This window comes from Anomaloglossus baeobatrachus, chromosome 3 (assembly GCF_048569485.1).
Source record: "Anomaloglossus baeobatrachus isolate aAnoBae1 chromosome 3, aAnoBae1.hap1, whole genome shotgun sequence".
NCBI lineage: Eukaryota > Metazoa > Chordata > Amphibia > Anura > Aromobatidae > Anomaloglossus > Anomaloglossus baeobatrachus.
This window is the reverse complement of record NC_134355.1, coordinates 689203393-689220191: the sequence shown is the minus strand read 5'-3', so window position 1 is coordinate 689220191 and position 16799 is coordinate 689203393. Positions and strand designations below refer to the sequence as shown.

The 16799-nt window shown below is 52.7% G+C and overlaps 1 protein-coding gene across 1 annotated transcript in view; it reads right to left on the bottom strand.

Annotated features, from left to right (window-relative positions):
- Nucleotides 1-16799, bottom strand: part of OTOF (otoferlin) — a 410132-nt gene that overhangs the window by 69128 nt on the left and 324205 nt on the right. The window contains exons 19-21 of the mRNA XM_075341675.1: nt 883-983; nt 450-540; nt 250-366 (exon numbers count right to left, since the gene is read on the bottom strand). Of these exons, the coding sequence (XP_075197790.1) occupies nt 250-366; nt 450-540; nt 883-983 (309 nt within the window). The remainder of the gene's footprint in view (nt 1-249; nt 367-449; nt 541-882; nt 984-16799) is intronic.

Below are 16799 nucleotides of genomic sequence, written 5' to 3'. Positions count from 1 at the left end.
AAATGTATATACCCAAAGGGGGGAACAAAAACACAATTCACAATGGGGCCCATCCCTAGTTTGAAGTCCTAGGGAGACAACTCCAATCTGGAGACCATCCTTCTTCTGTTCCCTCCTCCCTTCTCCTTGTAGGACATTATTAGCGAGTGCCCCTTATTGGAGAGCAAGGAAGAAGGAGGAGAACCAGGTCTGGGGCCCTTCCAGTTACCGACCCCATTCCTCCCTGGTGGGGTCTGTATCATATCCTACCTCATCCGCCAGGAATCGCAGCTTGTGCAGGAAGTTCTGGACCAGTTTCAGCTTGTCCTTCACCGTGTTCTTCTTCACCTGGGACCTCATGGTCTTGGCCTGGGTCCCCATGTTTTCCTACAAACACCGAGATCAGTGAGTACCCGATGCAGAGAGATACAGGAGCGGTGAGGAGACGTCATGGGCCGGCGGGCGCTTACCAGCTCTCGCATGCACGATTTCAGCCTCTCCCGGTCAAGTTTGGTCCGACCGTTCTGGTTCTGGTCCTTGTTAGCCAGGTTGACAAAGCGGCTGCAAAGAAATGAGGAAGTGACGGCAAATCAAAATTAGCGTCATATATGGAATTTATACATCGCTAATCACAGTGCTATACAGCTGAGTACCGCCAAGACCCCCGCTGATCATGACAACAAGGGTCCCAGAGTCCTCAGGGTGTATGAAGACGGTCCCCGGTGTACTGCACAAGGTTTATCTCTGGGTATCTATTTTTCATGGAACTTTCCACTTAAGATAATGTTTGACCAGCCGCCTACGCCACATTGTAAAACCAGCAGAGAGGAGTGTGGGGCGTCCAAATCATCAAAATAGTGTATGGGGGAAACACTGTGGACAGCGAGGACATCATATACTCACAAGCAGCTACTACTGAGCTCCTCCAGGACCCCCCGCAGCCTCCGCTCTGGATACGACTTCTCTGTCTTGATCATCTCGTGGACGTCATTCAAGCCTTCCTCCTGTAGGGGGCAGAAGGCAGACAAGGGATTGTCAAGAACGACCCCAGACAGGGACACAGAAATATGAAGTCGCATAACATATACTAATCATACCAATCGTCTAGACCTTGAAGGATCTGTATTGGTATGACCAGCTCTTCTAGATCTAGAAGTGTAATATGGAGTAATAAAATCCAGAGTAACAGGGACCATGTTTCTAGATATCTAGCTCTAGAGTTGAAAAATAAAATAGCATAGTATGGATCACTCTTCTACATCTTTAGAAATAAGACTCTAGAGAAGGCCTGGGCAATGTGCGGCTTGCAGACAGGGACAGAAAAATAGACCAGAAGCAAGTGCTCAGGCGATGCGGACCATCCTGGGGCAGCGCTGGACGTCCTCACGGTGGTGCCGTCTGGGGGCACTGGATGGACTGAGGGTAGTGCGGGCTGTTTTGGGGGTGGTGTTGGATGGTCTCAGGGCAATGCTGGAGAGTCTGAGGATGGTGTCACCAGTCTTCCGGTGGCACTGGACAAACTCGGGCCAGCAGTGGACGGACTTGGGGTGGTGTGGCCAGTCTTGGGGCAGCACTGAATGTAATCAGAGTGGTGTGGCCAGTCTTTGAGCAGCACTGGATGTGTTGCGGGCGGAGGGGTCGGAACGCCGCTCGCCTGGAATCGCTGGCGCTCGGGTCCGGTATTTCTGCTCCTCGGTGGCTCGAGCACGGGGCCGGACCCGGGGCTCAAGCAGCGCCTCCTCGCCCACGAGTGAAAAGGGGAGGTTTTTGGTGGATGTTTGGGATGTCGGTCGTGACGCCACCCACGGGTTGTGGTGATAGTGGGCACCACCGCTGCTGGTGACGGGGGATCCCGGGAGCGATGGCGGAGAGCAGCTAAGGTGTTGACCCATCCGTGGATAGGGGCTGGTGGTTCCGGGGCCCCGGTTGGGGAGTAGGGAGGAGGTATAGGTGCAGGTGCCGAGGCGGGGAGGCAGCGTGGGCGCGAGTGCAACGTTGCGGTGCAGCGCGGTGCCGGATGGCACTGTTGCACTCACTCAGACACAGAAGGACAGAGACTCTGGTAAACCAAACGGCTGAATGGACGGGGCCCACAGCCAGCTGCGGTGTTCTCATTCTCCCCGGACGGGTTGATGGTGGATGTCGTTTTCCTGCACCTGTGTAAGTGTATTTGACTCCTATGGCTTCCCACGGGTAGTCCGCTCCCCGGAGTGTACGTGTCGGGAGAGCCCGTTTGCCCGCAGGCGCTGGCCCTTGGATCTCTGGCCCTTGGCGGTGGCTCTTATCCGGACGGATTGGGCTGTTGCCTTCTGACAGGACTTAGGTGGGAATGAACCCCTGAGGTCCAGACCGCAATCAGAAAATTTGACCTTTACGGCGGCTCCTAGCAAGGTCGGGGTCTGAGTACCCTGCCTTGGTGCTTGGCTTCAATCTGCTCCCCGGTTCGGTACCGGTGGGCCACCGCTCGACCCCGGTCCTACGGTTCCGCTGACCTACACCAACTCCTGCAGACGGCCACCACCGTCTGCCGACCTTGCTGAACGTGCCTGGGCTCCAACCCAGACACCAACAGTTTTCACTCCTCTCACTTCCACTGCCTACCACACTCTCCACTGTCTTTTTCCGCCTCCAGGCCTGTGAACTCCTCGGTGGGTGGGGTCAACCGCCTGGCTCCGCCCCACCTGGTGTGGACATCAAGCCTGGAGGGTGGCAACAAGGATTTGATTGACTGGTGTCACCTACCCAGGGGAGGGTGTGTGTGTGTGATGTTAGTGTACTGTGACCCCTGGGGGTCCAGGGCGTCACAGATGGACTTGTGGGGTGTGGCCAGTCTTGTGACAGCTGTGTGTAGGGGAGCTGTGGGTCCATTATACTGTGTATAGAGGAGCTGTGGGCCCATCACACTGTATAGAGGAGCTGTGGGCCCATCATACTGTGTATAGGGAGCTGTGGGCCCATTATACTGTGTATAGGGGAGCTGTGGGCCCATCATACTGTGTATAGAGGAGCTGTGGGCCCATCATACTGTGTATAGAGTAGCTGTGGGCCCATCATACTGTGTATAGGGGAGCTGTGGGCCCATCATACTGTCGCGGGCGGAGGAGGGGACGCTGCGCTCACCCAATGCTCGGGTCCAGCTGCTGCTGCTGCTGCTGCTGCTCGGTGGTGGCTCGAGCGGTGGGCCGGATCCCGGGGACTCGAGTGGCGTTACTCGCCCGTGAGTGAAAAGGGGGTGGTTTGCTTTAGGGATATTGTCCGTGACGCCACCCACGGTTGTGGTGAGATTGGTGACACCACCGCTGCTCGGGACGGGGATCCCGGGAGCGGTGACAGGGAGCAGCTTGGATGTTGGTTTTCCCCTCCGTGGGTAGGGGGGTTGGTTGTCCCGGGGCCCGGTGAGGGAGGAAGGAGGATGATGGCAGGCGGGTTATGGGGCCTGGTGAGGTGCAGGGTCGCGGGGGGCAGCGCTGTGCCGCACGGCACGGTGGTACTCACTCAGCCAGTAACGAATACACAGTCTCCGGTAAAACAAACGGCTGGATGGACGGGTCCCACAGACGGCTGCGGTGTTGTTTCTCCCGGCAGGTTGATGGTGACTGCCTTTCCCTGCACCTGTGTAGTGTGTTCGGTTCCAATGGGTTCCCACCGGTAACCCGCTCCCCAGCTTGGATGGGTGCTGAAGGAGCCCCTTTTGCCCGCAGGCTCTGGCCCTGGGAACTTTAGCCTTGGCGGTGACTATGTTTCCCTTCACGGTTTGAGCTGTCGCCTTCTATCGGGACTTGGCTGCTGGGAAACCCCGGAGGTTCCCTTCGCTAACGGATTTGACAATTTCAACGGCGACTCCTAGCCTTGTCGGGGTCCGTAAGCCCTGCCGGATGGTGCTGGCTTCTCTTTGTTCACCGGTCCAGTACCGCCGGGCCACCGCCCGTCCACGGTTCTTACGGTTTGCTCTGATTAGCCCTCCTGCAGACGGTCACCACCATCTGCCAACCTTGCTGTTTGTGCCCGGGCCACACATCCGGACACGGTCAGTCTCCTCCTTTACCACTTCACTCTTCAACTCCTAAACTCTAACTCCTTTTCCCGCCTCCAGGACTGTGAACTCCTCGGTGGGCGGGACCAACCGCCTGGCCCACCCCCTGGTGTGGACATCAGCCCCTGGAGGAAGGCAACAAGGATTTGTGTTTGGCTTCGGTGTGCCTAACCGGGGTGTGGGGTGTGTTGGTGTAGTTCCTGTGACGACCTGGCTTGTCCAGGGCGCCACAATACTGTATATAGGGGAGCTGTGGGCCCATCATACTGTGTATAGAGGAGCTGTGGGCCCATCATACTGTGTATAGGGGAGCTGTGGGCCCATCATACTGTGTATAGGGGAGCTGTGGGCCCATCATACTGTGTATAGAGGAGCTGTGGGCCCATCATACTGTGTATAGAGGAGCTGTGGGCCCATCATACTGTGTATAGGGGAGGTGTGGGCCCATCATACTGTGTATAGGGGAGGTGTGGGCCCATCATACTGTGTATAGGGGAGGTGTGGGCCCATCATACTGTGTATAGGGGAGCTGTGGGCCCATCATACTGTGTATAGGGGAGCTGTGGGCCCATCATACTGTGTATAGAGGAGCTGTGGGCCCATCATACTGTGTATAGGGGAGCTGTGGGCCCATCATACTGTGTATAGTGGAGCTGTGGGCCCATCATACTGTGTATAGAGGAGCTGTGGGCCTATCATACTGTGTATAGGGGAGCTGTGGGCCCATCATGCTGTGTATAGGGGAGCTGTGGGCCCATCATACTGTGTATAGGGAGCTGTGGGCCCATCATACTGTGTATAGGGAGCTGTGGGCCCATCATACTGTGTATAGAGGAGCTGTGGGCCCATCATACTGTGTATAGAGAAGCTGTGAGCCCATCATACTGTGTATAGAGGAGCTGTCGGCCCATCGTACTGTGTATAGGGGAGCTGTGGGCCCATTATACTGTGTATAGAGGAGCTGTGGGCCCATCATACTGTGTATAGGGGAGCTGTGGGCCCATTATACTGTGTATAGGGGAGCTGTGGGTCCATCATACTGTGTATAGGGAGCTGTGGGCCCATCATACTGTGTATAGGGGAGGTGTGGGCCCATCATACTGTGTATAGGGAGCTGTGGGCCCATCATACTGTGTATAGAGGAGCTGTGGACCCATCATACTGTGTATAGAGGAGCTGTGGGCCCATTATACTGTGTATAGAGGAGCTGTGGGCTCATCATACTGTGTATAGGGGAGGTGTGGGCCCATCATACTGTGTATAGGGGAGCTGTGGGCCCATCATACTGTGTATAGGGGAGCTGTGGGCCCATTATACTGTGTATAGGGGAGCTGTGGGTCCATCATACTGTGTATAGGGAGCTGTGGGCCCATCATACTGTGTATAGGGAGCTGTGGGCCCATTATACTGTGTATAGAGGAGCTGTGGGCTCATCATACTGTGTATAGGGAGCTGTGGGCTCATCATACTGTGTATAGGGAGCTGTGGGCTCGTCATACTGTGTATAGGGAGCTGTGGGCCCATCATACTGTGTATAGGGGAGCTGTGGGCCCATCATACTGTGTATAGAGGAGCTGTGGGCCCATCATACTGTGTATAGGGGAGGTGTGGACCCATCATACTGTGTATAGAGGAGCTATGGACCCATCATACTGTGTATAGGGAGCTGTGGGCCCATCATACTGTGTATAGGGGAGGTGTGGGCCCATTATACTGTGTATAGAGGAGCTGTGGGCCCATCATACTGTGTATAGGGGAGCTGTGGACCCATCATACTGTGTATAGAGGAGCTGTGGGCCCATCATACTGTGTATAGAGGAGCTGTGGGCCCATTATACTGTGTATAGGGGAGCTGTGGGCCCATCATACTGTGTATAGGGGAGCTGTGGGCCCATCATACTGTGTATAGGGGAGCTATGGGCCCATCATACTGTGTATAGGGGGCTGTGGGCCCATCATACTGTGTATAGAGGAGCTGTGGGCCCATCATACTGTGTATAGGGGAGGTGTGGGCCCATCATACTGTGTATAGAGGAGCTGTGGGCCCATCATACTGTGTATAGAGGAGCTGTGGGCCCATCATACTGTGGATAGAGAAGCTGTGGGCCCATTATACTGTGTATAGGGGAGCTGTGGGCCCATCATACTGTGTATAGGGGAGCTGTGGGCCCATCATACTGTGTATAGGGGAGCTGTGGGCCCATCATACTGTGTATAGGGGAGGTGTGGGCCCATCATACTGTGTATAGGGAGCTGTGGGCCCATCATACTTTGTATAGGGGGCTGTGGGCCCATCATACTGTGTATAGGGGAGATGTGGGCCCATCATACTGTGTATAGAGAAGCTGTGGACCCATCATACTGTGTATAGGGAGCTGTGGGCCCATCATACTGTGTATAGGGAGCTGTGGGCCCATCATACTGTGTATAGAGGAGCTGTGGGCCCATCATACTGTGTATAGAGGAGCTGTGGGCCCATTATACTGTGTATAGGGAGCTGTGGACCCATCATACTGTGTATAGAGGAGCTGTGGGCCCATCATACTGTGTATAGGGGAGGTGTGGGCCCATCATACTGTGTATAGGGGAGCTGTGGGCCCATCATACTGTGTATAGGGGAGCTGTGGACCCATCATACTGTGTATAGGGGAGCTGTGGGCCCATCATACTGTGTATAGGGGAGCTGTGGGCCCATCATACTGTGTATAGAGGAGCTGTGGGCCCATCATACTGTGTATAGGGAGCTGTGGGCCCATCATACTGTGTATAGGGGAGCTGTGGGCCCATCATAATGTGTATAGGGAGCTGTGGGCCCATCATACTGTGTATAGGGGAGCTGTGGGCCCATCATACTGTGTATAGAGGAGCTGTGGGCCCATCATACTGTGTATAGGGAGCTGTGGGCCCATCATACTGTGTATAGGGAGCTGTGGGTCCATCATACTGTGTATAGGGAGCTGTGGGCTCATCATACTGTGTATAGAGGAGCTGTGGGCTCATCATACTGTGTATAGGGAGCTGTGGGTCCATCATACTGTGTATAGGGGAGCTGTGGGCCCATCATACTGTGTATAGGGGAGCTGTGGGCCCATCATACTGTGTATAGGGAGCTGTGGGCCCATCATACTGTGTATAGGGAGCTGTGGGCTCATCATACTGTGTATAGGGAGCTGTGGGCCCATCATACTGTGTATAGGGGAGCTGTGGGCCCATCATACTGTGTATAGGGGAGCTGTGGGCCCATCATACTGTGTATAGAGGAGCTGTGGGCCCATCATACTGTATATAGGGAGCTGTGGGCCCATCATACTGTGTATAGAGGAGCTGTGGGCCCATCATACTGTGTATAGGGGAGCTGTGGGCCCATCATACTGTGTATAGGGAGCTGTGGGCCCATCATACTGTGTATAGAGGAGCTGTGGGCCCATCATACTGTGTATAGGGAGCTGTGGACCCATCATACTGTGTATAGGGAGCTGTGGGCTCATCATACTGTGTATAGGGAGCTGTGGGCCCATCATACTGTGTATAGGGGAGCTGTGGGCCCATCATACTGTGTATAGGGGAGCTGTGGGCCCATCATACTGTGTATAGAGGAGCTGTGGGCCCATCATACTGTATATAGGGAGCTGTGGGCCCATCATACTGTGTATAGAGGAGCTGTGGGCCCATCATACTGTGTATAGGGGAGCTGTGGGCCCATCATACTGTGTATAGGGAGCTGTGGGCCCATCATACTGTGTATAGAGGAGCTGTGGGCCCATCATACTGTGTATAGGGAGCTGTGGACCCATCATACTGTGTATAGAGGAGCTGTGGGCCCATCATACTGTGTATAGGGAGCTGTGGGCCCATCATACTTTGTATAGAGGAGCTGTGGGCCCATCATACAGTGTATAGTGGAGCTGTGGGCCCATCATACTGTGTATAGGGGAGCTGTGGGCCCATCATACTGTGTATAGAGGAGCTGTGGGCCCATCATACTGTGTATAGGGGAGCTGTGGGCCCATCATACTGTGTATAGGGGAGCTGTGGGCCCATCATACTGTGTATACAGGAGTTGTGGGGGCATTATACTGTGTATAGAGGAGTTGTGGGGGCATCATACTGTGTATAGGGAGCTGTGGGCCCATTATACTGTGTATAGAGGAGCTGTGGTCCCATCATACTGTGTATAGGGAGCTGTGGGCCCATCATACTGTGTATAGAGGAGCTGTGGGCCCATCATACTGTGTATAGAGGAGCTGTGGAGCCATCATACTGTGTATAGAGGAGCTGTGGTCCCATCATACTGTGTATAGAGGAGCTGTGGGCCCATCATACTGTGTATAGGGAGCTGTGGGCCCATCATACTGTGTATAGGGGAGGTGTGGGCCCATCATACTGTGTATAGAGGAGCTGTGGAGCCATCATACTGTGTATAGAGGAGCTGTGGTCCCATCATACTGTGTATAGGGGAGGTGTGGACCCATCATTCTCTGTATAGGGAGCTGTGGGCCCATCATACTGTGTATAGAGGAGCTGTGGACCCATCATACTGTGTATAGAGGAGCTGTGGGCCCATCATACTGTTCATAGGGTGCTGCGAGTCCATCATACTACATGCCAGAGATAGCAGTATCTAGAGTAATATGATGTAATAGGATTTGTGGTAGCATGGATTGTTCTTCAAGATCTAGAATCAAAAATCTAGTGTAATATGGAGTGTGATGGTGGAATATGGTGGGTTGTGTATAATTTTGTGTAGGGTCGTATTTTAGGCATGGTGATCTGTCCATTCTATGTATTATTTGTCCTGTCTGCAGGGTTATAACCCCCTGCAGTGCTTCTGTCCGTAGATCTGGGGAAGGGGGCCTGGAATCCACCCAAACTCTCTGATTACCTGGGAGATTATTCAGTCTGTCTGAGAACTTCAAGAGACAAGCAGGAAGATTAATCCTCTGGGGGTAGAAGCTGTGGCTACAGGCAGCACCCCAGAAAACCGTTGAGAAACCCCAATTTCCCTGGAAAAGGACTGCTGGAGGATTGTGACTGATCCCTGGGACATTTATCCCATTTCTGGACTACTTTACCCTCTGTGTGGTGGATTATTTAATGGACATTCTGGATTGCATGGAATAAATATTCTTTGGATTGTTAAATCATCTCTCGCTCTGTTGATTGTGTGATATAGGAGAAGGGCCTCGTGACATGGAGTAATAGGATCTAGAACAGGGGTGGGGAACATCCGGCTCGCAGGCCGTTTGTGGCCTGCGATGACTTGTTATGTGGCACCTGGGCACATTCCTGGGTACAGCAGTGCTCGAGTGGCAGCCACAGTCCTGACGGCCCTTTAAATCACAATGTGTGATGCGAGGATGCGCACACAGCGTGCACATACCATTAGGTCCTCAGCACGTTGGCCTGTGCCAGCATGCTGAGGATGTTCTTTGTGGGTGGGATAAGTGCGAGGTGCGCTCTCGTCCCATAGAAGAGGAGCAGCAGGTTTAACGGCCTCCCTGCTGTACATGCCTTCCCAGTGTGGTGTGACTCCTCCCTCCCCATTGCTGTGAGCTCTCCATCAGTGCTGTGTACCCCCTAGTACTGTGCAAACCCACCAGTGCTGTGTGCCCCTCAGTGCTGTGTGCCACCAACCCAGTGCTGTGTGCCACCCCCCCCAGTGCCATGTGCCACCTCTCAGTGCCGTGTGCCACCCCCACAGTGCTGTGTGCCTCTCCCCAGTGCTGTGTGCCCCTCCCCAGTGCTATGTGCCCCCCTCGGTGCTGTGTGCCCACCTCGGTGCTGTGTGCCATCCCCCCAGTGCAGTGTGCCATCCCCCCAGTGCAGTGTGCCATCCCCCCAGTGCAGTGTGCCACCCCTCCAAGTGCTGTGTGCCACCCCTCCAAGTGCTGTGTGCCACCCCAGTACTGTATGTAATCACCCCAGAGCTGTGTGCCACCCCTCATAGCTGTCCGTGCCCCTCTAGTGCTGTCCATGCTGCCACCAGGGCTGTCCGTGACTGGCAGTACTGTCTGTGCCCCAGCATCTCCTGTAATTTTTGCGCCCCAGAGTCTCCTGTGATGTAAGTGTGGCGCCCCTGAGGCTTCCGTCGCCACAGAGACATTGCACCTCAGCCAGAGGTGTGATGTCCCATCCTGGGTAAGGAAAGGAGTAAACGCCGGTCCATAGGCAAATTCACACTACACCCATTGTTAGGCACACACAGGGACCGGGGATAGTGGCAGCTACCCCCCCATGCTGCATGCTGGGGGGGCCGTAAGACCCATCCCTTCTCCCATAGGATGGGGCCTGGCAACAAGGAAAGTGGGAGGAGCCAACAGAGAGTAAGAGTAGAAAGAGGAAGTTCAGAGTCAGATTGAGTAAGGCAGAGGGAGTGAAAGGTGTGAGAAGTTAGAGAGAGAGAAGGAGAGAGAGGTTGAAACCTCAGAACAGAAAGAGAAAGTGAAGCTTCCTGGTGGAGACACCAGGAGGAGGCCCAGCTAGGCCCAGGTGACACCACAGCAGTGAACTACAGAGAGGATTCCAGGGCCACTGAAAGGCTTTCAAGCTTGTGGCCTGTTCCACTAGGACATCGGGTGGAGGGATCAGGCTGCATACAGGCACGGTCCCTAGAAACTGGAGGAAGAGAAGTAATTTTCCAAAAGTGAACACCGAGGCCCAGGGTGGTTGCAAGCGCCCCGGGCCACATCCCACTGTAGAACCCCTGGGAAGAGGGCAGAGTTCCATCCAGGCGAGCCTTCTTGTCCAGAACCTATAGTGGAGGCCAAGACAGGTTTATCCAGAAAAGTCAAGGCTTTGAAGACAGCCGAGGGAAGAGACACAATAGAAGGGTGCACCGGCATTTATTCCCAGATTTACCTGGGATCGGCAGAGGTCCCTGACAGGGGATTCCAGCACACCAGTGGGCGACCAGTTCGCGACAGCATGAACCAGTGAGTAAAACCTTGAAACTGCACCCCCTGGTGTTGCCTCTGTTATATCGCCTGCACCGCATCTTTCACAACACCACTTTAACTTTAAAATGCACCAACGGTTGCCCCGGGGCACCGCTCTACCTGTGGGGAGCAGGACCACCCAAGCTGCCATTCCACCAGCCCCGGAGGCCCCATACAGCAGTGGCGGCGGCTTAATAGCCGCAAACCATAGGTGGCGTCACGAATACAAACTTTAATAATCACCCCCAATACAGCAGCCATATTAGTTGATCCTGCCAGGGTCACGGAGTCGGGCCCCGCCACCACTGACTACCCCCCGGACTTGTCCGGCCCGGCACCGGGTGTCCCAAAGCCCTGGGGTGGGCGAGTCAGCCTTGGCGTCACGAACAGGATTTCATGCCGGGTCCCACCGGGTACTGTGCGCCTGAAGAAACTGTGCTTAAAGACTGTTTTACTGGGGGGCGTGGCCAGCAGGCAGCATGAGCGGTCGCATCTGAGAGCAGCTCCGCAGTCCAACACTGATATATATTATTAATCCTGCCGAAATTGGTGCCTAAATACACCTCCGTATTACCTGTGGTGCGGTGAGCATTTTGATCGGTACCATGAGTAGAGGTCGCAGTGCAGCGGCGGCTGAGAAGCTGAAGAAGTTTGCTCGGGACTCCCAGCAAGATGGCGCCGGCAAGCAGGCAGAACGGGAATCCAGTGAGGCGGAGGAGGAGGAGAGCATGGAGGCCGGATCCAAGGAATCGCAGGAGCTAACCTTGCAGCAAGTTACTTCGCAATTACTTGCAGCGATGCAGGATTCAAAAGTGTCGCTGACGGGTAAAATCGAGGAGGTGAAGATCGATGTGGGTCTCCTCCGGCTGGATTTGCAAAACCTGAGAGAGCGGGTAAAGGAGACGGAGCAGCGGATCTCCACACTGGAAGACGACGCAAGAGCGACGCCGGGCAGATTGTCCTCTTTGGAAAGCGCGGCAAATAACTGGGCGCAGAGGGCTGATGATCTGGAAAATCGCCTGCGTCGCAATAATTTAAGAATTCTGGGGATGCTGGAGAGGGCAGAAGGGAGCGACCCATGTAAGTTCATGGAAACATGGCTCTCCGAAACTTTCCCTGATGCGACACTGTCAGCGGCATTCGCGATAGAAAGGGCCCACCGGGTACCGGCCAGACCTCCTCCCCCAGGAGCGCAGCCTAGACCTCTCCTGGCCCGACTGTTGAGCAGCAGGGATAGAGATGCGATCCTTGGTGCGGCGAGACGCAAGGGCCCGATCTTACACAATAACGCTCCCATATTGATCTTCCCGGACTTCTCTGCGTCTCTCCAGAAAACGAGGGCATCCTTCATTCAGGTGAAAAAACGCCTTAGAGAACACCAAATTGCTTACTCCATGATCTTCCCAGCCCGTCTCAGAGTGGTTCATCAAGAGCGATCCCTGTTCTTTACTTCTCCTGCGGAAGCGGACGACTGGATCAACACTCTGAAGAGGAAGCGCTGATGCGTTACAGTCAAGGGCGATGCCTGGAAGGTCGTTGTTGTGATGGCGTCGCGGTTCTGATTTACTTATTTCATCTTCTTTGGAGCGAGATTGGTGATGCGACTCTAATCCTTGGGACGTCATGTCTGAGATCACAGTTGAGATCGTTTTAGGATCATCCTATGAAGGTACTTGGCGTCCCTTGATACACGAAATATATATTTTTGTTTGCTTCATTCCTCCTGGCATGCGAGTGGAGCGGGGCGCGGGATCGCAATTGCGTTCACGTCCTGATCTTCTGATCTTCTGGTTCCAGTTCGTTGAGAAGCTGCTAATCTCATCGGGAGGCGCTGGTGCGCTTGTGACCCCTCCGGAGGCATGTGAGTTTCCGGATGTGTCTATTATTGGTCTCCCATTGATCCGGTTTCCAGGTTTGGCCCTCCTCGTGAGCGGGCAGCATGGGGTCGCACCTTTGCATGTGACGGGTCCAGCGTTCTCCGGGATCATTGTCCAACCCAGCTTGAGCTCCGGATTACTTGTCGCGGATGGGATCGGATCGAGTTGGCACCAGACGGGACATGGGACAGGCCGCTGTTGCGGCGCCCAGAACTCTTTCATGCGATCTTGTTTTATCCTGTATTTTTTTGGATCCAAACTGGAACTTTAATCTGGGCTGGCAGCATTTGGCACCGCACTTAAGTTCATAATGTTGAATTCTGCCTTTTTTTTTTCCTTTTTTAGAGCTATATCAAGTTTCTAAGGTTACCATACGTTATAATAACTTACAGTCTAAGGTTACCTGCAAACTCTTCTCTTATTCCCTTCACACTCCTACCTCTTCCTCCCCCCTCCCCCCCTTATCAGCCTAATTCATCATCCCCCTTTACCTCACCCCCATACCTCCTTATGGTTCTTTTATTCTCCTTTCTCCTTCAATCTTCATACTTTTTCTCTTCCTCATACCTCTATATTATCTCTCTCTCTTGCCCTCTCTTCTATTTTCTATTTTAATCTCTCCTCTTTCTCCTTGTCTCCCCTACCCTACTTCCCTACTTCTTCTTCCTCCCCCCCCTTTTTTTTTTTTTTCTCTTTTCTTTTCTTTTTCTTTTTCTCTCTCTCCTTCCCTCTTCCCTCCTCATTTCTCCTTCTCCTCTTTTTTCCCCTCTATCCTTTGCTTTTCTCTCTTTTACCTCTATCCCCATCTATTCTTGGCCCTTTCACTTATGCACGATTAAAGGCTATGCTGCAGGGTAATTCATATTATTGGACTGCAAGAGAAGCTTAAGTCCTTGTTTGAGGATACCCCCGTACCAAGTACACCATCTAGCCACGTTGGTTCACCCTAGTCGTTGCTAGGGAAAATCTCTCCTGGTCGCACTACTGGACCAGTTCTTATCGGCTGCGTGTGCGCAACCGATAGTTTGTATTTAAGGGTACGTTTACCCAAGTTCTACTGTAGGTTAAGTTTTTGACATTTTTCCAGCAATTCAGCAAGTGATATCTTTCAATGGCTTTAAGCTTGATGACATGGAATGTTAGGGGACTGGGCACATCCAGGAAACGGGCGGCAGTATTTGCTCATATCAAAAGATCCAAAGCTCAGATTGTATGTTTACAAGAGACCCATTTATTGTTGGAGACCACTAGAGTGCTTCAGAAGCCTTGGGTTCAATGGTCAAATCACTCTGTTCATTCCTCATATTCTAGGGGAGTATCGGTACTAATTCACAAAGCACTGCGGTGGGACCCGGGTATGACTATAAAAAATAATGATGGGAGGTATGTGTTTATCCAGGCCCATATTGATGGGGTAATGATAGTGATCCTAGCCATATACATCCCCCCTGCGATGGGAATCTCGATTCTGTATGAGGCGGCCAAGTTTGCCTCACAATTCCCACAAGTCCTGGTGCTCTGCATGGGGGACTTCAATTTGATTAATAACACAGGACTGGATAGATTCAACACCCGACAGGTCCCGATCTCCCCCACGATACAAACTAGACTGAGTGCATTCCTACAGGAGGTGGGCTGGTGCGACATGTGGCGGTTTTTTAACCCAGTACTGAGAGAATACACATGCTATACTCCAGGGAAAAACTCATCTCGAATTGATTACATTTGTGGAAATGAAAGAGTCTGTGCCCATATACAATCGGTATGTCACCTGCCCAGATCAGTATCAGATCACTCCCCGGTATTTGTAGGCATTAAATGGGAAGGATGTAAATCTCGTAAACTGTCACGGAAAATTAACCCTTGGTGGCTTTCACTCTTTGGTGCCAATGACAGGATTCCTGATCAGCTCAGGGCATACACGGAAATGAACTCCGTGGAAGAGAATCACTCGGCCTATTGGGACGCGCTCAAGGCGTATTTGAGGGGATGCTGTCACTCCTCTATCTCTTATATCAAGAAACAGGCGGCCAGAGAGGAGGAGGAACTGGCCACCCAAAATAGAGTGCTTGAACATAGATTCACCTCGGACCCCTCTGAGGAAAACAGATCTCATTGGCTTCAGGCTGGGAGGAAATATCTGCTGTACTTGCAAGACAAGGCTAAGAGACATGTATTCTTCACGAGCCAGAGATATTTTGAGCAAGGGAACCAATCCAGTAGCTTACTAGCATTCCTGGTGCGTCAATCCAATAGCTCAACTGCGGTCCTTAAGATCAGAGACCCTAGTGGCGAATCAATCACTTCCGTCAATGGTATTCTGGAGGTATTTCTGGACTTCTATAGGAACCTGTATGAGTCCAGGCTGACCGTGTCAAGGGAGGAGATTGCCGAGTACTTACGAGATCTGGAGTTTCCCAGATTGACTTTGGCCCAGAGATCGGCCCTGGATGAGCCCATTAGTATGGAGGAGATGGTGGAGGCGATGGGGACCCTCAATAAGGGTAAGGCGTCTGGGCCAGACGGACTCCCGATTGAGATTTTTGACAAATATCGAGGGGAGCTGGCTCCAGCCCTCCTGGAAACGGTTGAGGCTTCGTTCCACAAGGGACGGTTGCCTGATTCCTTTTATGAGGCGACCATTGTCCTACTGTTGAAACCAGATAAGGATCCATTGGATTGTGGCTCGTACAGGCCGATCTCTTTGTTGAACTCTGATTATAAAATTCTTACTAAAATTCTAGCAACTAGACTCAATAAAGTGATCTTCTCTATAGTACATGAGGATCAGTCGGGATTCATCCCAGGTAGGAGTACCTCGGATAATCTGAGGAGGGCGCAGTTGGTCTTACAGATGGGCACCAAGTTAGAGGAGGATTGGGCTCTGGTCTCCCTGTGTAAGACCTGTTAACATTTACATATATAGGTTAGAAGACTGTGGACTTTTCCTTGTTATGCTGCCACCTGCTGTCAAAACAAAGAACAGCGGGCACAAACCCCATGTTGCTTGATTTACTTGGTACAGTCCTGAACAGGATGTGAGGAGGAGCTGGTTTTGGTTTGGGAGCTGTTTTATGCAGAGAAGTGTGTGTTCGCACGTGCTGAAGAAGGCAAGGCTGCATTCTGCCCTGCTGAACAAGGTCCAAGTACCTGAGTGCTGCGTGACATCTCCCCAAGACACAGATCCAAGAAAGGCTGGATGTGGAGCGAGGAGCCAGACAGCCCGTGCAAATTACAGAGACGGGACAAAGACTGAACTTTAGAGGTGTCTGCCGGCGGAATACGGGCCCCAACGGTGACGAGGTACCCCACGCTGAAACCTGCAGTTAAGTGTGCACACTACTTTTAGTTAGGGACAGATAGGAAAAGACTCTGCACTGTGTTATGCAAGTAAGGTAACAAGGACTTTGCGTTTTTTTTGCTTAATAAGGATTTTTGTGTTTTGCTTTTGGGAGTACAATCTGAGGCTTCCCACCCTTGACAAGTTATTCAAAGTGGTTGTATGTATATTACATTATATCTACTGCTGTGCACATTCCCGCTTTTCTTCCCCCTCCTTTCCCGCACTATTCCTCCACCTGTGTTGTGCAATATGTTATTAAATTTGCATTGATTAACCCCCGTGGTTCCGTGCAGTCCTTGCGTATCCTGTTACCTGCAGGTTATTACATTTGGCGTAGTCGGCAGGATACGCAGGCTGGTACGGAACAATGGACGGACAGGGGGGTGTCGCTGATGGAGGTGTTCTAATACAACCTGATGGGGGAATACCAGCAAGGCAGCTGTCCCTGGGGGCTATGCTGACCCATATACCAAAATTTACTGGCAGCAATGTACCTCTCCATGACTGGGCGCAGAGAGTGAGGGGCATGTTGAGAGTAGCAGGAGTGACTGCAGAAAATCAAGGGGAGATACTGTTGATTGCCCTTGAAGGCCATGCTCAAGAGACCATTTTATTGCGCCCTGAGAGTGAAC